Source organism: Hemibagrus wyckioides, linkage group LG13 (genome assembly GCF_019097595.1).
Source record: "Hemibagrus wyckioides isolate EC202008001 linkage group LG13, SWU_Hwy_1.0, whole genome shotgun sequence".
NCBI lineage: Eukaryota > Metazoa > Chordata > Actinopteri > Siluriformes > Bagridae > Hemibagrus > Hemibagrus wyckioides.
The window spans coordinates 13,652,490-13,677,079 of record NC_080722.1 but is presented as its reverse complement, the minus strand read 5'-3'; the positions used below and the strand labels follow the sequence as shown (position 1 = coordinate 13,677,079).

Here is a 24,590-nt window from a genome sequence, read left to right as displayed (position 1 = left end):
CTTGAATTAGTCTGACCTCGGAGGGCCATAATAACGGGAAGTTTGTTTTTCCAACAAGCCCGGCCTCAAAATCTCAGCGATGATTAGGTGGCGTTTAGAAATTTGACATGACGCTATACGGCCAGTGCGAGAGCTCCGTCTCTGCCAGTGCTGATCTGCTCAAGTAGCTAGTCAGTTCTCACGGCTGCAGCAGGTCAGAGGCATGCATATGTACGGCTGTGGCCTGTGTGTGTGCGTATGTATGTGTTGTGGTTTTAAAAGCGACTGGTTATGCGGGCTGCTGTAGGGGAACATTTCACCTCAGCGGGTCTGCGTGAAGAGGCAGGCAGAGGCCGACTCGAGGCAGTATGCAGACCAGGGGCTTTATGCCTGTAAATCCTCTGGGTTTATTTACTGCCTCTGTGACTTATGAATGTTAAGATATTTGACGCCACCCCTGGCCCCATAATTCCTTAGGCCTGCAGACCTTTGGCAAGGGTTTCGGGTTTCAATGTATAATTATGTGCAGTTTAAAAAAAAGCCAGGAATAAAATAAGGGGAAAACCTGCAACAGCCAGTGTCCTGTGCTCCGATTATGAGTAAAGAAAAAGATGGTCTCTGAAATTCCGCAGCAAGCCTGACATGTGGATTTATTTCACGTCCTTTCTGTCCTTTTTTTTCTTTTTCCATTTTTGTTTCTTTTTTTTTAATGTAATGGATTGCTTAAATCCAGCATTTTAAATAGTAATAATAATAATAAAAATAATAATAATAATAACAGCAACAATAAACACAATTTTTGCATACTCTAACTTATAAAAACTATTCATTGTCATTGACTATTTAAACAATTGGCAGAATTTCAGTGTGAGCAGTTTTTAAGGAATTTATTATGCTAAAACCAGCGTGCGAGTCCTTTGTGCGACAGTGGATGAACAAATTTTAATAAACCCTGACACTATCTTTCTAACCATTTTATTAATACCTAGCCCATAATGCCATATCTCATGGATTATGTGTGTTGTGCTGCCACATTGAATAGCTTGTCATGTGAAGGGCAAAAGATAGTTTAATGCGGATTTAGGGGGATAGACTCCTACCTTATCAAATTGGCTTTACATGTTGATGGCTCCTAATTGCTGTCCGCGGGGGGTTCAGCGAGCGACGCGGCCGGGTTTTGTGTTGCTCTCCGCAAAACACACTCGCAGTTTATTTAGAAGGTTGCCATCCTTTTGTTTTGCAAATCACTTTTCTTTATAAAGAATGGTAGAAGCAAAGTCTCTCTGTTCTCGTCTTCCCCTGTCCTTTTCTCTTTTCTTCTCCTCCTCCCGGTCTCTCGACCCACGCAAGACACAAACGATGTGCTATTTTGCTCGAGCTCGATAAACAGCCACAAAAAAAAAAAGTGCAATCTGTTTTGGATTTGAGGGAGTTAAGTCAGGGAGCAAAGTTTGGCAGCATTAAGCTGAAATTGGGGCCTGCGAGACATTAGTGGCACACAGCACATTCTCAGGCCTTAATTAGTCCAAACTGTAATTGTTCATGCTCTGCCAATAGGAGTAATGCGCAGGAAAAGTGGAGTTGCACTAAATCGGCCCACGTTTTTTTAAAAACAATAAATCACTCGCATATTTGTGCCGTGATTCAGATGGAGTCTCGACCTCTCCCATCTCGACATGTGGTAAATTGTAAAGTCAATGAATCGCAGATGTAGGGGAGAGAGTGCGAGAGAGAGAGAGAGAGAGAGAGAGAGAGTACAGTAAGGTTTTGTTAGCTCCTGGTGAATGAATGGAAAAGATTAGTCCTGTAAATATTTATTGAGTTGTGTGTGTGTGTGTGTGTGTGTGTTTGCTGGCTTTAGTTATCTTATGGTGATTTTGGTGGGCTGCATCTTTTGGGTAAAAAGTGGGGTAGTAGAGTTGTTTTGTGTATTTAGTTTTGTTAGATACATGTGTTTTATGTGTTCGTGTTTATAGTATGATCGTCTAGGCAGCATGTCATGAATCTTTTAATTCTGTCCATTTTTATCCTATCCAGAAAGGAAAGAATAAGGATGTATAAATTAAAAAAAATAAATAAACCAAACAGTCATAAATAAATTCTGTTCTATTTCTAAAGTGTGTGTTTGTGGAGCAGTGAGCGTGCCGCTGTCTCGCGCCTGATAAACACGAAGCTGTAGCTGTTGTAAATGTGAAGTCTCATGGAGCAGCATTGCCTTAGCAGCTGTGTGTCGCTGACCCACCCCCCTCTTGTACACCATTCATTTCCATAAAGTTCAGCACAAAGATTGCACTGTACATCTGGAATGCAACTTTTGTCATCTGGTAAATATAGTCCTCCTGCTGGCCCACACTGCGCGGGGCTCCCAAAACATGGAAATCATATTATTCTCTCGCACTTTCTCTCGCTCTGTGTGCCTCACATGTCCATGTGCATAATGCAGTTCACACACAGCGCTCATGCTGATCTGATCGTTATGGGCAAATTTGTTTTGTGTTAAAACTTTGCAGCAGCAGCAACAGTATATTAAGAACATTTTTTTGTTTTGTGCTTGTGCTTTTTTTTTTTGGTGGGGGGAAACAAACTTCCCACTACAGATGTGCTGTCTATACGCTTTCTCTGGAATGGTTATCTGATTATGGAGAAAATATTAAGAGTGATTTTTAAATATAATAGATTTACTAAGGAAGTTATTTGGTAGTAATTGGAATGTGGATGTATTTGTTTACCTGAGAAAGGAAATACCAATTCTAGGAAATAACAATTAGTCATGCACACTTTGTTATCTTAATGCATCATTGGCTAAAGGTATAAAGATAAAGCAGCAATAAATGATATATTGATATCTTTCAATTACAAGATGATGCTTTGCCACATAAGACTAAAGCTGTTCTGTCTGTAATATCTGGTAAACTCAGGCTGCGCTAGTTTGAGGTAGTTAATCTATACAGCACTGGTGTGGAGGGGGCAGGGAGGCTGAGAAAAGCAGGAAAGCCAGTGGCCGGTGTGCCCGCTGTGGAGGGGCCGAGGGTGGATGATGGGGAGGGAGACGCACAAAGGCCGTCTGAATAGGGTGCATAATTGCTGCTAATGCTGGGGCAATGAGAGCGGCCACAGTTCCTGGTTAGATGTCCAAACAATAGAGCCCCGAGGCCTTGCATTTATCTACGTTAAAAAAAAGACAGAAAAAACACAGCAGGGCCGGGAAAAGACAGGCAGGGAGGTGACAAGTTTATAGCCGTGTTTGATGGACAAGCCATGTGTGTGGCTTTTCTCCTCTTTTAGTAAATCGCTGCATTTATTAGCTCCTCCTGACCCGAGCCTCGTCATCAGAACGACTGCTTAGAGTGAAGTGACTCTGGAATGTAGCAGTGCTGGGCTTTTTGTTTGAATTGGAACACGCTCGGCCAAAGTGCACACACACTTACATGATTTCTGTTGGACAGGATTCTCCCTCTGACCTCTTTATGACAAACGATAGGGTGACCGAGTGTGTACTTGCGTCTCTGTGTTTATGTTTGTTGCGTATATGTGTGTGCAAACTGTCCTGATGATCTCATTGTACTTTTATTACCAAAATGGTAAAGATAATGGCAATCAGTGCCAAAGTTCAGAACACGCCTTTAACAATGAGCATGAAACCTAAACTACACTGTTTCCAGCTTAAATATTTTTTTGTTGTGCTGACATTTTTACTTCATAAAAAAAAAAATCAACATTTTACAAAATATTTTTTATATTAATTTATATTTCAGATTTATTTTAAATATTGAATTTTTTTTAATGAATGTAGGAGAAGTGTGTGTATGCCTGTTAGTATGAAATGATTCTGCTGATTATTCAGACCTGTTTATAATGTTTCCCTTTGATAAGAGATTTTGCTTAATTCGGCATCAGCAGACGAGTTCAGTGTTCAGATCGCAAATTCTGATTCTGGAGTCTTGCTATTGTGGGTAAAATCTTGTTTGCTTCAATAATCAGCAGTAATTCCTGCGTATATTTGGGAGCATTCTGTGTTGGTGAAACACAATTGACTAAATAAGAGATGATAACACTGGTGCTGTGTGTTTTTAATCTTCTAATTAAACTTTTAATTGCTGGCGGTTAAGCTAAGAGGAAAGTCCTAAGAGTGTGAATGTATAGACAATCCCCCCCCCCTTTTTCCTTTTCCTATACAAGGCACTGCATTCCTTTGTGAGCAAAAGCTAAAGGAAGTGCTTCTTCCCTTCAAGGATACGAAAAAAGCACATATTTATTATATTTTTTATAATAAATTATTATTATATTATTTTTATTAGTGGAATATGTTTCCATGATTTGTATATGTTAAATATGTTTTTTTAATCTCCCTGGTGCAGTTCGTCATGCAGTCACAGATAATGCATTTATAAATACAGATATTCTTAAATTATAGGCATGAAATGGGAGCTCTGCTGCAGTCTTGTAGATAGCGTTGATGTATTCAGTAGTTTGAGTCTATTGTACAATATCGATAACGTTTTATATGATTAGCAGTGTATTTTTTTAATGCTTCCTTTACTCATTTTCTATTATTTATTTGAGTGTTTAAATGAATATAGCTTGATGCAAGCAGTATCAGAAAGCAATGCAGAACTTCAAGGAAGAAAAATTCCAGGGATATTAACACAATTCCAGAAGTGTAGAGAGTTGACCTCCTATTTTGAATTGGCAATTACATTCCAATTGGAGGACAACTGAGTGGACGTGTATCAGTGGTCACCCGGCCTGAGGGTACGGAGAATACGCTAGACATTAGGCGGCGTTCAGTGATGTGGAGTGAGATTGTAATGATGCGCTCTCATCTCGAGGGTGTGAGACTCGTCACAATGACAGAGGAGGTGTGTAATCCAGCGGCTCTACGCATTTAACAGAGATGATGAGCGTCTGTCACTGATAGTAAATAGTAATCTGTTTTCGCTGCCTATCTGACAGAGGCAAAAGAGTGAGCGATGAGACAGGAGTGATTTATAAGGAAAGAGGGCCTAATCCTGACCTGGGGCTGTTGGCTTTGGACGCTGGACAGATTTAGACACGCCACCCGGAGTCACATGACCTTGGCAGTGTTCCGTTGATCAGCGTGGCCTTTAGAACGCAGCTTTTCTTTATCTGCAGCTTTACTGCTGCTCTATCTTTATGAGCCGTCACACTTTGCATTTTTCAAATATCAGTCTAGATAAATTGCCTGCTTTGTCGTAACGAGTGGCGTCGAGTGGCTGGATTTCAGGTCAGAGGCTGAGTTCCTGGTTTCAAGCGCCTAGCTAGCTAAAAGGTTGTGCATTTAATGATGTACAGTTACTTTTTGATTACTTGTAGGAACGTGCTTTTGGGTAGCCTTTGTGATAGTCCTCATTCGACTTTCCTGCTCAGTCTCAGGCCCGGTACCACAGAGAGCAGATGTTTGGTAGTGAGTGTGCTGTGGAATTCAAAGCTGTTTAAACAGTGGGCTGTCTCAGCACAGGCCTGAATGGCTGCAGGGAAGGAAGTTCTCAGTGTTTACATAGCTCAATTGTCCTGCGGGCCTCACAGTGTCTAATGCACTACTGTTCAAACACTCAAGAGTGTAGAGTTGACCCCTACTGCAGTTTAGCCACAAGCCCTGAGTGTGTGTGCGTGTGTGTGTGCTTGTCATTGCATTTACACAGGCTTGCATTTATTTGTGCAGGTTTGTCTTTGTTTTTTGGCTGTACTGAAAGTTGCATAGTCAGGATCCATAGATGCAGGCTTCATTTACTCCTCAGGAAGGTGTTTGCTAGTTGCCTAGTGGTTTAGCTGATTGATATTGAAGTACAGCTAAGCTCAATTCATCTCACTAAGCAAAGCAACAGAGGCTGCGTGAAGACAGAGCAAGGAAGAAATAGATAGACGTCCCCTTTGCTCCACCAAGACCGTGCCTACTGGAGAGGTAGACATTGACATACGGGGGAATCAACTAATTGTTGTTTGAATGACCTGTTGTGATCCAATGACGGATCGCCTCTACTCCTGCCAGTGGAGCGGAAAATGTAGCCTGGATTGGCATGATGTTAGCAAGTGTGTAAACCGTGCTTCAACAAGATGGATAAACGCAATTATTGGGTAGACCTGGAAAGGGAAAATCTATTTAAAGCCTGTAACACTAAGCAGGGGCCGTGGTTAATTCATTTGGCCAATTTGCGAGTGATGTACGAGTGTCGGAGCACATTAGTCAGGGGTGTGCAAAAGCCTGGATGGTTGTATATGTCTGTATGTGTCTAAAAGGGGGAGTGGGGTTGTGCTGTAGGAGCCCTAGGTTCTTTGGACCTGCCCTTCCCCATGCCTTGCTATCACTACTTCTCCTGCCATTTCACTGGATAATACAAATGGATCCGGAGCGCTGAAGTGACAAAAAGATACACTGAGTGCAGGAAAGCAGCGTCTCTGTGCAAATGAGGCAGGGAGGACAAAGTGTGCCTTGTGGGCCGCCCATTGAGCAGCCTCAACAGTTGCATCTTCATATCATACACAGCTGCACTCTGCAGCCTAAACTTTCAGCTCACCTTAATAACACATGTAATTTGGAGATGAGGTTCAAGTGAAAGCAGAAAGCAGGTCAAGAGGGAGAGTTTAGGTGAACCAGGGCCGAGGCAACCTCGTAACATTTTACGTGAATTTTCTGCACTTATGATTAAGTTACAACTGCTGCATGCTGCTGTTTACAGCAGGACTGTAAGGTTCATGCTGGGTGCAGTTACAGCTTGCTGGAAGCCAGCACCACTTTCATGCACTCATTTACCTCTTTGTTCTCCTGTTTGGGAACAGGGGTATTCCCAAAAAACATGGGCTTAATTTTTTTGGAAGAAAATAAAACAATTTTTGAGTTTTTTATCTTTACATAAACAGTGGAATCTTATTCTTTTGTTATGGCCTGTTGCATCCCTCCGTCTTCCTATTTTGTCAGTGGTGTTCAGTATGTTTTGAACATGTAATGACTTGTGGGGGAAAACCACTTGACAGTTACACAAGTTGAGCAGTATGCAAACTCAGGGGGCACAGCACAGGGAAGCAAGAAGGAAGAGCTGTTGCTTTACAGATTATGGACATAGGCTGAACTACAATTTTGTTCAAACATGGGAGATACAAAATTGGTGGCTGGGTAGTAGATTTTGCCACCACCAAACACTACATGCCTGGTGAAGGTATGAAACCTGGAGAGGTTGAAGCGTAGTGCCCCTTGACCCATGATTAGGTGGTTTCTATGTTGGAGGACAAGCCAGGTTTGAATCTTGTCACTTTGTATACCTCTCTGGTGGCAAAGTCAAGAAATGAGAGCTGGCTTGGGCAGCTGGCCAAGCAGCCTGCTCACAGTTGCTGTGTGGCCTCATGGCCTCAAATGCTCACCTCTGGGGCCTGAGTCCAAAAGGACAGGGAGACCTCTCTGCACTCATGTTGCTCCTTGTGGTCAGCTTAATACTACTTCAGTGTGAACAGACATATTGTTGATGGCCACTAGACACACATTCCTTATGACTTGCCTTGTGACATTCCTTATGACTTTAAAGAATTAGGATTCTTTAAAGTTGTCTCTAACAACAAGACCTCCCCGAGATCCTTGTCTATTTTCAGAAACATTTCACTTCAGTAGCCAAATGGATTTGAGTGCAATTTCCGGCTTTCATCCTGCTCTGTGCTTTCCACAGGAAGAAGCCTTTTATCCCAATTGCGTATACTAGGAACTCCTTGCTTAACCAGGCATGCCTGACATTATTCCAGATCTTCACCTTGTACTTTCTTTGGAAGCCAGACCCTTCTTCCTGTGGAGTTTCTCTAGTCGGAATGATATTTCCGCCTTCCATTTCTATCTCACATGCTCTGGTACAAGACAACTGCTGAGTGGAATTCCTTGTCCAACACAGACAGAAAATACATAGCTCGGACTTTGCTGTATGCTTCTCAGATCAGTTTACAGTGATCGACATGCCTCTTCACACAAGTGTTTCCATTTAAGAGGAGGCTGGCAGTCTTATTACAGCCAAAGACTGGACAAATGTTTTAACCAGCCATTCTATATGGATTCAAACATGAGGCTGTCTTAAAATAATATCACTTGCAGGACTAAAGGGCAAAGCTATAGTCCCTTTGACCCTATTGCCTCTGTATAATATAGGATGAAAACAGCAGATCTAGAGAATGTGTTCATTGACCAGTTGTGCTGTATAAATGGATAGAGGTTAGTGCTGCATGGTAACTTGTCCTCTGATGGTTAGGACAGATTTATTGCTCTGGTGCAAGGCTGAGGTGTTGCTCGCCTCAGTGGCATGAAGTCCATCCTCCCTGCATGAAACCTGATACTCAGGGGCTTGGCCAGAACATCCACCAATCAGAGATTGATTAACACCAAGCAGCATGACAGGTGACCATTCAGACATAAATCTTTGCCAGAGAAGACAGGCTCCAAATATTTTTATTGCCGTTATTTTGGAAGGCATTCAGATAAGCACTGACATGTATAACCACTTTGGTTAAACATTGGAGTCAAAGTTCTTGTCACCAGCAGAGGTATTGTTTCGATGTTGGCACTGATGGTTCTTGCTGTGCAGACAGTGTTACCAAGTAAATTTATGTTGAGGGCTCGATAGGGACATTGCATAGTTTAGCCCTCTTGGAGCTGTGGTCTGAGATGCTGGAACAAACGACCACTAATTGTTGACCGAAGCCAATGGCAGAGGGAGTGGTGGAGGATGACTGGAACTTTGGCAACGAAAGGCTGAAGACTCAAGCTAGCTGCTGGGTTTTCAAGGAAAAAGCGGATTCCTGGGATGCTCCCGAAAGAAAAACCACAGTGCCGAATAAAACCCATAAACTAAACACTTTCCCTCTTTCAAGAAAAGAACATCATTGTCACTTCTCATTTTCACTTGATATGTGGTTTACCACACTGAGTTGCTCCGAATGGCTCAGTCAGACTCAGGCCTTTTTGGAGGGATAAAAATGGTGTACTTTTGTTTTCACTGATTATATTATTCTTCATTTGAAACAGAGCCTAGTCTGTTCTTCTATTTCTTCACGCCTTCTTGATTTCTGTCACAGATGCTGGTTAAGAGGGCACATCTGCTGTCATGAGGCTGTCAAGCAAATCCTCTTCTATAGCATTGTTGTATTGGCTGGAATTTAGCAAAAAATCATCGGTAATGAATCAATTGGACGTCCAGTCACTGGGAATTGGCCTGTTTGCCATCTGTCTGCTGGGATTACTTTTTCTGCGTAATTAAAAGTACGACCCTGTGCTTGGGCTAGGAGGAGGGAAGATGAGGCATGGGGCTAGGTAGTGTGATCCCATTACACCAGGGGGAGGAGGGGGTTAGGGGTGACAGGAAGTGCTTCAGTGCAGAACTAAAGATAGCATGTGTAACAGAGTGCAGCAAAACTGGCACTCTCCTGTACATGGATGTGTATGCATGGTAAAACCCACCGGCTTATTTAGCATGAGTTTAGTTGGAACAGAGCAGACATCCAAAGTCCAAGTGATCCCTGTGTGCAGCCTGTGTATCCAGAACGGTGTGGAGAGGCAGGGGGTGAGGGCTCCTGCTTTATCTCTCGATTTCACGTGAACCGTTGTTTTGACTCGTGAGCCACAGCTACCCTTGGACACTTTCCAGAGGCTACAAGCCTGCTTTTTTTCAGGAGCCCTTCAGAACTTGAGTGAAAGGTCCTGGTCATCTGGAATCAGATTTCAGATCTTATTACACCTAGAGGAGAGAGCCATATTCAAGACAGGAATATGCGACCTAATGAATGTGTTTGTTGGTTTGTTTGAGCATGTTTGACTTTGTGATCATTATACAGTTCCTCCCCATCTGTCTTACTCTCTCTCTCCTACCCTGTGTCTCTCTCCATCATCAGTCATTTCACAGACACAGAAACAGGATGTGGAGCCGAAAAAGACATTAGAAATGTAACCAGTAAGGGTTGGATGGCGATAGCTGACACTTCCGCCAAGAGGAAGCGTGGAGTTTAGAAAGAAAACACACAAGCAAAAATAGCGGTTTTAATTACCATGGCTGATTATGACATGGTCTCTATGTGGTTACCCAGGCATGACCGAGGTGGCACTATCTTTGGGCTTGGGGCCAAGCACCTGGGAAATTACAGGCTGTCTAAACAAGAAACCTAGTCTAAGCTCTCCACTTCCTCCCTCCTTCCCACCCTCTCTGATGGCGTCCACCTTTCCGTATCTCTGTTGAAGCCCTAACCTGTAGACCAGAATTCTAGATACCTTCTTTGTCCTCTTTTTTTTTTACAAATACATTCACTACCTTTGGCCAACTACATCCATTCTCTCCTCTCTCTCTCTCTCTCTCTCTCTCTCTCTCTCTCTCTGGTTATGTCTCCAAACTGGCAATAAGTTGCTTGCTTTACAGACATGATGTAAGCCCCTGCCCAAGGGTACATCAGGTTGGATTTCTCCTGCTTTATCTTGTAAAGCCTAAATTAACAGCTGGTTTGGTTTGAGTTCTTCTGGATCTGACTTAAGGATTAGGCATCATTCTCATGTGAGTCAATCTGGTTTGATTTATTGCAGGTCTATCAAAAAAGATCAATGGAGACTCTTTTGAAAGTAAATCCTGGTTGGTCTTTGTGCTTACTTGTCATCATTGTGATTTTTTTTTTCCTGTGGCTCTCACTCCTTCATTCTCATTCGCTCCCTCCCTTTAGCTGTCTACTCCTCGCTTTCTTTTTTCTGTTTTTTCCTGTCTTATCTCAGCTACGCGGGGAGTTAGCAATCAGCGGTGTCTGTGGTATTTTGCTGTTGTACTGGATGGATTTTTCTTTCTCATTAGCTATCCATCACTACAGCTCAAATTGAAGCCTAGATTTAGTAGCACATCCCAGTTGGCAGCTCAGAGCTTATTTTTATTTCAGGCCAGTTCTCCATGTACTCCAGCATCTTACATCCTGCTTCTTATTGTACAAATAGGTACACAATTCTGCACATGGATCAACTTGTAATAACAATCTTGCTTTCAGTTATAGGTTCACTTATTTATTACCACATTTATTACTTAAGACACACTACTAGACTACATGTGTTCCTCCCTGGTACGAAGTTATTAATTTTATTATTGCTGTATCAACTGAGCAGGATTCAATGCGATTCCACTTGAGCTAACTTGGTGGATCAGGAACACTCTGAGCAGGACATTGTGCCAGCGGCCCTGGCCGGACCTGGCAGGCAGGCTGAAATCAGATCCAGCCATGTTTCCAGTCCTCCTTACTCGTTCCCACTCCCTTTCTCTCCTCCTTGCTCCCGTCCATCCCTCCAACAACAGGCCTATTATATGTGGTCAGGTCTTTCCTCCTCCTCTTGAGGCTGTGACTCTTGAAGAATCTGGCTGTGCAGTACACACACACAAGCATGGCCACGCCGCCTGACCCACAGCCACACGTGCACTGACTCGCTAAGGTTATGATTGAGCAGGGCTGAGTGTTGGATGTTGAATGTGTATTACACAGAGAGGATGGCTCATATCAGCATGATTAAACAGTGTCAATGATGTTAAATTGAAAAGAGGACATTACCCTGTGACTTACTTTTTTTGTCCTCTCTCTCGTCTCAGCATGTCTTTCTTCCCTCTTCTTTTGTAGCCTTTCACTTTTCCACCCCTCAAAGGCATGAATACCATAGTATATGATTTTGTGTGTGTGTGTAAACAGAAAGAGAGAAGCTGGAGCAGATCAATGTCAAGTTCAGGTGTGTCCTCCTTCCTGGCAGAACAGGGCCGAAGGGCCGGGTTGGGGAGGGGAACGTGCATCGTGGGAGACGTGGGAAGGAAGGGCTTGCTGTCAGCAGCTGGACCTCTTAATCCTATAGGCCTGGGGGAAAGGGTGTGTGTCTGTGTGTGAGTGTGTAAGAGAGAGAGAGAGAAAGAGAGAGAGAGAGAGAGAGAGAGAGTAGTGTGTGCCTATATTCCAGTATGTGTCCAGTAGGTCTGGCATTTTGTGCACACCTCTGTGACTATTTTGCACAGCTGAGTCCATTGTGTCCATTTTGTGTGTGTGTGTGTGTGTGTTTGTTTCGATGTGTCAGTGCAGACGTTTTTATACAGGCCCGTTTCTTTCAGCGTGTATCAGTAGTCATCTGTTTATTAAAAGCATGCTAGTAGCTGTGAAGATTCATCTTGGTTCTTCTTGATTTAGGAAGGTGCAGGGGGCTAGAGGAGTGTAGGTAGGGGTGTAAAGGGGGTGTGCATACATTCTGTCCAGTACACCAATAGTATAAGCCTTTATTTTTTACAGAAAGTGTTGAAAGGAGTGATTGCATCATGTTTAGACTTCATTAGGATGAAGCACACTATTTAGCCGCATTCCATGCAAGCTTGCTCCCGCTTTCCCTCTCTCTCTCTCTCTCTCTCTCTCTCTCTCTCTCTCTCTCTCTCTCTCTGGCATAGACTTTTGCATATATCACGGGCTGGCAGGCTAAGAGCCTGGGACTTCCCCACGCCACACTCCAAGCCTTTGATCCCTTGCTTTGGAGGTAACATCAAAAGGAGAGGCATAGAAAGGCAGCTACTACTGTGAAGTTCACTGTTCAACTTGATGGCTTGGCTGAGGGATTTTTTTTGGTACGGCTTCCCTCAGCTGACAAAAACACACAGTTTGTAGCCAAGGCTTGTTTTAGGACATGTTAACCTTTATAGAAGCCATCTGTTTTTATGTTGTTGGGTTTTTTTTTTAAACGGTTGGCTAAATAAGCCGGAGTCTTGTTAATCATGCGATGGATGACGTGCAGCTGCCATATTGCACCGTATTGCATCAATGCTGCAAGCCTTTAAATGGAGGTTTGATGAAAAACGATAGCAGGCTGAGGAAGCAGCTACATGCATGTTCAGCTACATTCAGCTTCCTTCTCTTCTGATCTGACACGGAGCTGTCTGAATCTGTTACGGGAGTAAAATTCCTCATCCAGCTGCTGTGTGTAGAGGCCTCACACTCTATATTGTGATCTGTAACAAGAGTCTATGTCATGGTGGGAATGCAACTCTTTAACATAACCTCAGCATGACAATAATGCCATCTAATTTGTCTCAAGGTTTATGCATGTCGAGGAAAATGGGATTTTGGAGTTTATCATAATAAAATAAAAATAGAATCCAACCCACTGTCTGATCTGAGCTGTAGTATCAGGCTTCATGCACAGCTAGAGAGACATAGGCCTACAATTACACAACACACACCTTGTAGACACACCACCCTGAAATACACAGAGAATAAAGATAAGCTCTGTAGGGCTTCCTAGGGCCAAAATATTCCTTTCAAAAATTGCACTCAATTTCTTTTCATTTTAAAAAAGTGTTGCATTGAATTGCAGTCATATTGATTCTTATAGCTGGACAGAGCAAACATTATTAACATTTTGGCCTGCAACAAACTGTGAAGCTGAATCCCAAATGAATCCCCAAGTCTCTTTGTATGCTCACATGGGATATAACATAATAGATTTGTAGAACCTCAGGGATGCACATTTTGAGCAATTTTAATTTTAGAGTAATTTAGTGCTTGAATTATTGAGGTGAAGAACACATAGTCATTTTAAGACATATTTTGTGTTAATAGTTTTTTAACTAAATGAGAAATTTTAATTCAAACATAAATATCAAAAAATGAGGACATCTCGTTTGTGTATTTTGTCAGAATTTTTTTTTTCATTAATCACTTCAAGCGAGCTTTCTGTGTCTGTCTCTCAGGCAGTGAACACCTCTGGGGCTGTGTGTGTGTGTTGGGGAAAGAAGGCATTAAAGATTCTTTAGTAATTGGCTTGTGTGATGGTGTCTGTTGCCGCCATTTGTGGATGGACATTGGAGGTAATTAACAGAGAGTGGGAGGAGAGCTGAATGAGGCCGTGGAGAGGGCGCCAGGTCCAGGTCATTTCTGCTTTTTTTTTTTTTGTGAAGGTGAGGGTTGCTGTTCGTGGGGTGCACAGCAGAAGAGGACGGGGTCACCAGAACACCTATTCTATTTTATCCACAGTGGCCACTCCCTGACCTTTCCTTGGTTTTACTGTCAGCCATGCTTGCTCCATTTTAATTAACCACCAGCACATTATTTATTGATTTATTTCACATGATGGTGTCTCTGTGGTGACTGAGGTTTTCTGAATGACCCCATGATTACAGGGTCCACAGTATAACCACAATGGATAAATATATAAATTAGACGCCTCCTGAGCGTAGCGTAGTCCGTATTATTTACTGTTCCAGAGGTCTGTAGGATGGATCCAATGTGTATGATGCAGGATACACGGACGTGCTCTGTGAGGACGGGTTTAATCTGGTCTTTAGGTTTTTTTTATAAGGATGTTTCTTTAGGGTGTTCTTTATGGATATGTCCACCCTCTTGTCCTGAAACCATTCTGAATTTCAACTCAGATTCCTGATAATGGGCTTCTGTTGCACTCCAGGGCCAGGCCTTATGAATATGGAGTTTGAAGTGCTCCAAGGTGTGTGGGTGTTTGTGTGTGTGTTTTTGATGCTTTTTGATGGCTGCTGTTGCTGCTGGAGGTGAGAGCCGTCTTCATTTTGAACTTGGGAGTGTTCTAGTGTGGTAATTACCACCTCATGGTGGCTAGGGATGACCCACCTCCCTATGGAATTACAGTGTTCAGTGTGTGTGTGTATGATCGTGCGTGTTTGTGTACACGCTCCAAAGTCCGAACCCCACGCTGACTCCATTTGAGCTGTTCTCAGGCACACCTAGTGCTGAGTTTGAAGTGAGGCTCATGCGCACGTAGCTGTTAAATAGGTCAGTGTGTATGAGATTCCACAGGGCCAGAATGAGAACCTCTCAGTGTGGAAAGCTTGAACTGTGTGTGTGTGTGTGTGTGTGTGTGTGTGTGTGTGTGTGACTTAATACTGTGGACTTCAGATGCCTGTGTGCCCCTGCTGCTGGTGCAAACACTGGCACTGAACACTCTGACCCACACGTCTATTTATAGAGTGTGTTGAGGAGTCCGTAATCAATCAGTGAAAGACAGATAGAGAGACCAGAGAAATGACTAGAATGGTCACGGTGCTCGCAGTAAAATCAGTGCTTTTACATCATAAAGACTAAACAATGCAAGTGCTTGAATTAACATGACACAGTTGTCTGAATGGCTGTTGGTTTAACCAGATTAATTTGTCTGCAAAAATCTGAGGAATGCTAGCAACCGTAAAAATCTGTGAACTGGCACCTGATCTAATGTGCCATAAAAATAAATAAATTAATTAATTAATATAAAAACAACATTTGTGCTAGTATTATTTTAGTAAATTCCCAGTCTGTATATTTTGAGAAAATTTCATTTCATCAATTAAAAACCAGATGTTTTTGTTTTTACTGTTTTATTTTGATTAAAATGGTTTTAATGATGTATTTGTCTCTGTAGTTTGTATCACATGTTGTGTTACCAGTCCACATACCAAAAACCATATATCTCGTACAGGATCTAGGCTTTCAGTTCTTTTAGTTCACGAAGGGATTTAGCTGGATACATTCTCTTTAGATATGTTGTTTAGCCTCAGTGGACTTTGACAGATCCTTCCTTATTATCTCCAAGAAAGCTATTTGTGTGATATATTGTTGTCACATGACAGTACCTCTCTGTGTTAGCTTAGCTCTGCTGCTAGCAGCTCCCACTTTGTTAATAGTTCAGGTCTAAGGTGTTGCCTAGTGCCATTCTGAATGTTTCAGGTGACTCAGCTGCTGTTTGACTAGTGCCTGAGCCCACACCTGTTAGACAAACAGAGCGTGAGTGAGGTCACGCATAACTCACACTCTAGTGTTTGGGACATAAGATGATTCATTGTATAAGACTAAATATATATTACCCCTATCGCACCGTTACATGTTTTCTTGGAGAAATGAAGGATGAAAGACACCACCGTGAGTTTCAAAAGGCAGCTGCCTCTTTGGAGAGTCTGTAGGATTTATTTAGAGGAAAAGAGGAGTAAACTGAAAAAGAGAGGTAGAAGGTGTCAGAGGGAGTTAGATGGAGGAGAGGAGAGAAAGAGGAAGGTGAGAGGTGAGCGGTTGGAGGAGAGTGAGCTGGGGTCTCAGGCCCCGTGCTGTCAGAGGGCTGAGAAGCCCCCAGCGGTTCTGGCTTTGGAGTAAATGCAGGCCCTGCAGAGCCTCTCCTGCCCCGGGGCACACAAACCCCAGGCCTGCCCACATTCTGCCTTTATTTTCCTGCTTGCAAATTGCCTCAGGCTGTCTGAGCTGGTGGGACGTTCTTTTCTCATTTTTTTTTCTTTATTTACTCATAAAATGTGTATTAGGAGAACTAAGCAAGTGTGAAGAGCCCATGTGTAGACTAACTTTTAGTTTCATGTAGTGAGAGGGCAACTCTTCCATCACCAATCCTCTTTTTCCTCTGCTTTCCATCTTCGTTTCTTTCTGTTCCCTTGAAATGAAGGGCATTTGAATGTCTGCCACACACATACACACTTTCCCTTACATCTGAAGATAGCTACAGTGATTTTCAAAGAGCCTGTCTGGATCAGCATTTTGTCCTCACTACAATCACAGAAAATTGCTTGTTTTGTGAAAGTGAGTTTGTTCATGAGTGTGGTAAAGTATGTGTATCCCTGAGGGCCTTTGCTCGTGCACCTGGAAACAAACCCGTGACAAGAAGGGCTTCAGAGGTACGAAGAGCTTTGCTGATGCAGGTGGGGACTATGAGAACAGGAGCTATTGTATTTGTCACAAGTCAGATCTGAGTTTCTCTGGACTTCTGCATTTGGACACAGCAGTGTCCGTTCCAGCTTCTTCAGCACTCCCTGTTTAACCAGGAGTTTTAGGGTTATGCGTGGCTCAGTGAAAAGAAGGGCTATTTGTTGTGTCTGAATAATCTGCAAGCTGTTAGAGCAATCCCAGCATCCTCTAACCCTGTGCATGTGCACATGTAGGTATGTGTGTGTGTGTATGTGTATGTGTATGTGTGTGTATGTGCATGCGTGTGTGTTTTGCCATGTATGCGCCTGACCCCTGGGCACAGATGGGCTGGGATGTGGAGGGCATTGCTGGGTGTCTCTAGTGGGAGGCTGGCCAGCCTTATGTTGACTACAGCCTCCAGCTCTGCATCCCTCTTTCTCTTGCGCTCTCTCTCTCTCTCTCTCTCTCTCTCTCTCTCTTGCCAGTTCTATCCATTTGCATAGTGCACATATCTGGAGGATTTTCTGATGGATCACTTCATTTGCTGGACCAGTGACCTCTCTGGCACATCAAGCATCTGATTTGTCTGATTATAGAAAAAGTGTCTTCAAATTTATATGATTTACTGTCTTTCTCTCTATATCAGGATGGTCCTATAATGTAGTGACATTGAGTTCTCTGGCAAAGGTATATAATTTTATTAGAAACACTTTATAATGATTAACTCACAGTATTGTGGTTGTAATGTCATGTCAAGTGTCCAGTTGATTCAGGACTTTAAGTGTTAGTACTATGATGGCCAGAAATATCCCATTTACACTCATGTAAACAATCTATCTTTAAAATCTTTAACATGACAGTACAAAAAGCTTCCTTTTTTGTAGTTAATGTCTGAATTACAATCAGATAAAATGTTCTAAATCTGAAATGTGAGCAATTCAGTTTAACATAGCCGAGAAGTGTTACTTTACTGATTTGGAATACGACAAAAACAACTATTTTTCTAACTTACTGTTGCCAATGTGCCCCTCTTCTCTCTCTCTCTCTCTCTCTCTCTCTCTCTCTCTCTGGGAACTCTTTGGGCAATAGAGGGAGAGTTCATCCCTCTGGGAGGATTTAGAAGCCTCCCTTGTCTTTCACTTCATCAGAGACAATTGAGTCATTCAGGGCCATTGTGGCAGTTCGTAGGCAGGAGAGAGGAGGTGAGGTAGGCTTGGAGGCCTGATAGAGGCTAGGGGGAGTGACGGGGGAGCCCCTGCTGTTGGGGTAGGAACAAAGTGCACACTTTGGGCAGATCTCACGCAACTCTGGTAGGGAGAAAGTGTGGGGTGGGGGGATGGGGGTTGTGGGCAATGTATCCTAAAACTCCGGAGCAATTTGACACATTAGAATGGCACTCGAGTTACCCAAGGGGCCTACTATGGGGAAATTTGGTGGAGGATGAGGGGCAGCAGGCGGAGGTCAGGGGTCACAGCCCAACCAAGTGCATCCGTCAGTGGGCCAGGAGGGAGCTGGAGTGGGGGTTGATAGAGCTCTGGCACTGCTGCTTTTCTTGGCATGCTTATAAAAACTGTGGCAGGGATTAAGGAGAGAACATTTGCAGTAGTGGTCTGAAGTGGATACGCCTGTTAGAGCATGTGCACTATGCCCTCGCTGAGGTGTCTCCTTTCACTCCCCTAAATCCAAACACTACTATGCTGGAAGCCAGGATGTCACCTGGCTCACAGCCACCATGCACCACTACATTTCCTTATAAACTGTGCTTGCAATAAATATGAATTATTACTAGGGTCATTTGTTCATCTAAAAAACAACCCTTCCCAAAACTGCACCATTCCCTATGATATGGATTTGCTTCTCCATATTTTTCTCATTGTATCGCCCCGTTTGGCATTTTTAAAACCAGCAGCCAATAAAATATACAAGGAGCTCAGGAGAACTTTATGACACATCTTTTCCCACCAGTACAGACGTGAACTCGTAAACAAATAGATGTACAGGAGTAGGCAGTAGGAATGCAGAGAAAGGGGAGCAGTGGAGCCGAGGCCAAGGTGGGAGTCAGTAAGTCCCTCTAACATCAACCACAAGACTGCACCCTGTAGTGAACCTACCGCTAATTACCACTGAACAGACTGGCTCTATGAAAGGGTCACACACACACACTCTCATGGTACACACTTTCTCATACAACAAAGCCACGAAGTAGACACGTATCCACTATACAAGTACTGCAGAAACACAAACCATATTCAGATAGCCACAGGCAACAACTGAAAACTGCATGTAAGACAAAACCAAATTCCAAACCTGAGCTTTCTGCCTCCTTATTTACTCCTTAATTTTTACTGCTAAACTCTAAATGGCTTCACAGAGAATACAGTCCAGATTAAGCACACGGGTGTAGCAGTACAATTTAAGGAGGGGCGTGAAACATTTTGATTGGGGAGAGGAGGACAAAGAGATGGACCAGTGGGAAGAGCTGGGGTTGGATCTAGTTAGAGATGAGGAAGGAATGATAACATTTTTACTCGCAGCTTGGCCAAGTTTTTTGGCTAGAATCCGAGCCCAGTGGTTGATGTCCCGATTGAATCGCTGGCCAACCTACAAGGCCAACCAACTTGTCAGAAGTTCTCTTTGGGGATTCTGAGTAGTATAGTACAGCATACATTATGAATAACAAAAAGTGATCCATTTTTATGTCAAGTTTACTCTAAATCCATTTTTCATGTTTTGAGCTCTAGGCGGCATAACGCATTGCCTGTGGTCCCAAGGTTAAGAAGCAGCTTCTGGCTAAGGCCTGCTTAAGTAACCTTTATCCATACAGTACATACTCTCTTTCTCCTTCTCCCACTGTGTATCTTATTCTACAGCTTTTATCCTTTATTTACCTACATGGCCTGTTTATCTCTCTGTGAAAGCCTCAGTTGTGTCTAACCTCATTAGATAATCAAGCATTTGCTAAGCTTTTATGCAAATCCGGTGAACCCTCTTCTTACGTACTTGGATTGTTTGAATAATCGTTTGAATTTACTCTCAGGCAGTGTGTGAAGCAGCTATTTTGAAAGGTCACATGTTTCCTCCTCTATGTATGGTGCTATTCAGGTTTCCCCTAATATTAGCAATCAAAAGCAGTTAACCTCTGACCTGGGTAATTGAGATAACACAGAGGGCACACTTTGTGGCAGAAAAAACACAAACAACTCCTGATGAGCTGACCATGACTATGGTCATGACCATGACTTTGACACTCTGACACGCTGGAACCAGACCATGACCATGTGTAACCTTTTGTAGACTTTCTGACTTTTCAGTACATCTGCAGGTCAAAGGTTCACAGCTTGAGCTCATGGCTTTGTGAATACTGGACCGATGGTACTTGCTAAAGCAGTTTTTTGGCATTTAAAGGAAGAGTTGCAGTGTTTGAGGTTCTGGCCTGGCTGGGAGGGAGGTCATGATCAGTGAGAAGATCTTTGATTACATGGGGAGTGGCCAAGCATTGAAATAAAATAAAACCTATGCATTAATATCTATATACATTAATATCTACCTATCCACTGCAGACTAAGCTTCAGAAGGCAGAGTCAGAGGAAAGATAGGACAGATGGAATGACGCTCATTTCCTGTGACTGAGTGAGGCGGATGGGACAGAGTTCAAAAACGTCACCTACAGCTTTCTTGTTATGTACTTCCTCTTTACAGAAGACCATATTCTATAACATTGCTCTGTCTTACATTGTACATTTTAACCTTTACCCATTTCTACAGCTAAGTGAGTGCCCTCTGATCCTAACCATAAAGGATAATAATAAAGGGTTTATAACATAAAGGGTTTATAACTTAATTGCACAACTAGTTGATATTTTTTGAATATCTCTGGCTACAGGTTGTCACTTACAGTTTCGTCCTTCATTGTGAGAGCACGAGTGTGTGTGTGTGTGTGTGTGTGTGTCTATACATGTGTGTATATGAGTCCTAAGGAGCCAGGCTGGATCAATCATTTACTCAAACGGTTGCTGAAATGACCTTTTATAGACACATAAAAGCAATATAATACACCTGAAATTATATATATGACACAAATCAGCCTTTATACGAAATAGACAGTAAACACGCTGATATTTCTTAATCATTCAGGACATCTGTGACTTAAAAGAAGAGAGAAAAGATTCCTGTCTCCATGGCCAAAACAGCCAGTTCCAACCTCATGCATTTTTCAATCTAGGATGATTTTCAGTCCAGTTTGCTTTTGCTTTTCTTTTTGCTTTCTGAATCATAAAGTCATTTTAGGATATATTTTTTCCTCTTCTGTTTTTTTCCACTGTTTGCGTTTCTGCATTGTTAACATGTTTTTCTTTGTTTCTCCATTTTGTTTCTTTCCACCATTCAGTATCTACAGATGAAATGGCCACTGCTAGATGTTCAAGCAGGAAGTCTTCAAAGTAGACAAGCACTTAAAGATGCCAGGTCCCCTTCTCCAGCACACATCGTTGTAAGTAACCCCCATTAGTCATTACATTAACAAAGCTCTTTGTTTTACGGCGCAGACAAAAGATCCTCTTCCTGTCTCTTGTATTGTCCGTCTCGCTGGGATCTCGCACTGCTGTCCTAAAACAAACATGTCGATTGAGTGCAAATGACTGCAGCTTATTGTGTGACAAGCAGGAACGCATAGAGCTGTCCACTTACTTTAGGTGGTAACAGGATACAAAATTCAGTAGAGTTGATCCTCACACACTCTTAACTGTGTGCCATTTTGGACCTTTTCCTGCTCGAAATACGTTTGAAGATTTGAAGTGTTTTAAAAGACATACTAACAACTATTTAGATTTAGAAATATTCAGAAAGATAGATCTGTGTGTCTATGGATTGCTGGTTTTAAAAATTTTAGTCTGTTAAGGCTGCTTGGAAATATGAAGTATAGATGTATTAATATGGGAAAAGTCATTATTATAACATCCTCATAATTATCATTCTCCTGCCTATTATTTATTAGTGTTGATTTTGAGATAGGTTAGAGGTTCGAGGGTCACTGAATTCTGCTGCAGTGTTTTGGTTTTCTGAGGAATTATTCTGTGGACAGAGAAATACCATTTCCTTGTTTTTGGTCCTAACTAATGTCAGTTATCATAGCTAGCCTAACTACGGGCTTCTCGGTTATGTTCTTCAGCGCATGTCCTTGGCAAACGGTGTTGTTCATGTGTTGTAGTCGAGGAAGAATATGATAGACTACAAGTTAGACACCGTATTCTCTCTTGCTGCTGATTTCCTACAAGTAGCTAATGTATGTTTCTCTTGCAAACATATGAGTGCTTCTATATTTACCCCACAAAATATATTTATATTCTGCAGCATGTATGTTCAGGGAAAAAGGTACTGTGAAATATGACATGTACAGTGAAATATGAATAGCCATTAAAACATTTCAGTTACAGTATAAGGAATAGGTCTTTGAAGTATACCTTTGATGAAGTGTACATAACAAAACAAATGCAAACAAAGGACTAACAGTAACAGTGACATTGCTGTAAGCTGGCCTGTGTTTCTGCTGAGATGCTACACATCCTTCTCATATGAAACTGGTTCATTAACAGCCAGGCCTGTGAGGTAAAGGCAAAAGTTTTCATTCTAGTTAGTCAGTTAGTCATTATAGTCAGTCAGAAAACCCCAAACTCTTCACACGTTCAGCAATCATCAGTAACACCAAGCCTAGACATATCAGTCTAGAAATAATGGAAGTGTGAAACTTTACCTCATGGTGTCCATCAGTAGACCAACTGCTGTGTTCACTCCAGAGCAAAGCTGGGAGCCTTATTTAAATTTACAGCCCTTTGTTATGGTTGGCACTGATTTAAGGGTCAGGCACAGGTCAGAAAAGTCAATTAAGAATCATCAAAGTAGTATAACTACAGTAACCGGCCTTGCATTTTTTACTGTTGAATTATTTATTTTTTATTTTTGAAATTGGTGTTAGATAATTTGCTACTTTTTCAGCTTTGAGCTTGTGAGTGCAAAACTTCTTGACACTTTCAGAGTTTGTTGTGGGTGACTCGGGTCCCATTATTAAATGGCTTCCATCCCTTCCTGAAGTGAACACACAGTGCACATAACGTCCTAGACTTCAGTGCATCTTGGCAGAAGCGAGTTAAGAATAGCTCCCTGCCACGCTGTGTTTATTTGAAACAGAGAGCTGTCAAAAGTTAAGTTTAGCACCAAAGAGTTGGCGATGGCAGCATTTTGATGAACTGAACAGCCAGTGAGATCTTCACTCTGTAAAGGTACTGGGTTATTTTAGGAGCATATGGGCAGGTTTACAAGGCTGTTTCTGCTTTTTTTTTTTAAAAAAGAGGGGCAAAGAAAATACGCACTTCTTCCTCTCAAAATGATTAAAACTGCAGGAGGCATTTAAGACCCATTTCAGGTAAATGCTGTGCTCGACTGTAATCCCTGCCTGTCTGCTAGGCCTGGAAATACTTATCAACCCAGTGTAATGCTTATTTATTGCATTAGAGCAGAGTTTTAAACTAAATCTCTCTCCAGTGAACAGCTTTACTCTGAATTTCGTCTCCATCTAATCATGTTCTTTTATTTGTTTATTTATTAGTTGTGATTAGCTCTTGATTTTTGTTTGATCAAGTCCCAGCTTGGTGAAATCAGAAACCGTCAACATGAACTTACTGGTTTAGCGAGTATAAATGAGCAGATCAGGCATGTGGTTTACCTGAAATATCCTCCTTTCCTCTCTGCTTCCCTTCTCCCTCTTTTTTTTCCTCTCTCTCTCTCTCTCTCTCTCTCCTTACTCTGATACTGGTGTGTTTGATCCAGCGTTTCCTTCGTTTGCATCATGCTAGTGATAAACTTTAGTCAGACCACATGCTATTGTCTGAGACAGGTGAATGTATTCAGGTCTGAAATGTCCGATCCACTGTATGCGTAGTGTATTTTTTTCTGATTTGTCGCAGTATGTGATTCTCTTATCAGTCTATTTCTGCAATGTGTAAACAGTAAAGAGTTTTGCTGTCAAATTGGAATAACACCTGGCATCCTTGAACCAAGGCTGCCAGGTTGGGCTGTCTGCTGTGGCCCGATAAGAGAATGCCGATAGGCAGGAGATAAGGAGCAGGAGCCGAAGTTCAAGTGATCTTCCAATCAGCTGGAGGGAGACAGAGGGATAGAAAGGCACATATACTTGAGAGAGAGAGAGAGAGAGAGAGAGAGAGAGAAGAAAATGGACAGGTGTGTAATAAGTATAATGTCAGAAACAATAGAGAGGATTGTCCAGTTTGATGTGGTGTGTTCTGGGGCTACACTGCCCTCTCAATCCACTCATGGTTCTGTGCATTTAATGGTATAAAACCCAACATACAAAGATATACAGTATCTGTTTGTTTGCAGTGGGCTTTAGAACTTGCAGTGGCATCACAGGCACAAGCACACACACATGCTCTACACTTCCATGCCTGAAATACCCTTGAAGTATGTCAAACATTTAACCTACAGATACATAGCATGCATTGAGTACTCACTGAAAAGACTTATAAACTAAATGGAATTGTATGAAATGACCTAAATGCATGTCCTTAATTCACATCCACCCAGAGCACATCCACAGAAGCACAGATATGCAGTGATTAGTAATGCATTACATGCCGAAGTCCCGAACTCTCTCGTCTACACACATACACACTCTACACACACTGCGTGACGTCAGTCCAGTGTGGTGTAAGGGAAACCTTTTGGGGGGGCAGGGTGAGATGGGATATTTCCCCACAGCTGTGACAGATTGGCCATTCGTTCCAGGCTCACTTTCCTGCACTCTCCGTCTGCCCGTGCGCACAGCTGTCCACTGCTGCTCCACCATTGTGTTCCCATCATGTGACTGAGATGGAGCGTTTCATACCACAGGAGCCAGGTTCATGACTGAAATCAGATCAACTGATCAGTCAAAT

The 24,590-nt window shown here is 42.4% G+C and overlaps 1 protein-coding gene across 26 annotated transcripts in view; it reads left to right on the top strand.

Annotated features, from left to right (window-relative positions):
* tcf7l2 (transcription factor 7 like 2) overlaps positions 1 to 24,590 on the top strand; it is a 74,529-nt gene that overhangs the window by 3,872 nt on the left and 46,067 nt on the right. For all 26 annotated transcript variants that reach the window (XR_009206376.1, XR_009206377.1, XR_009206378.1 and 23 more), the window contains exon 4: positions 21,032 to 21,133. Coding sequence is in view for 23 of the 26 variants with exons in the window: in XM_058406687.1 (XP_058262670.1) it covers positions 21,032 to 21,133 (102 nt within the window). In the remaining 3 variants the exon portion in view is untranslated. The remainder of the gene's footprint in view (positions 1 to 21,031; positions 21,134 to 24,590) is intronic.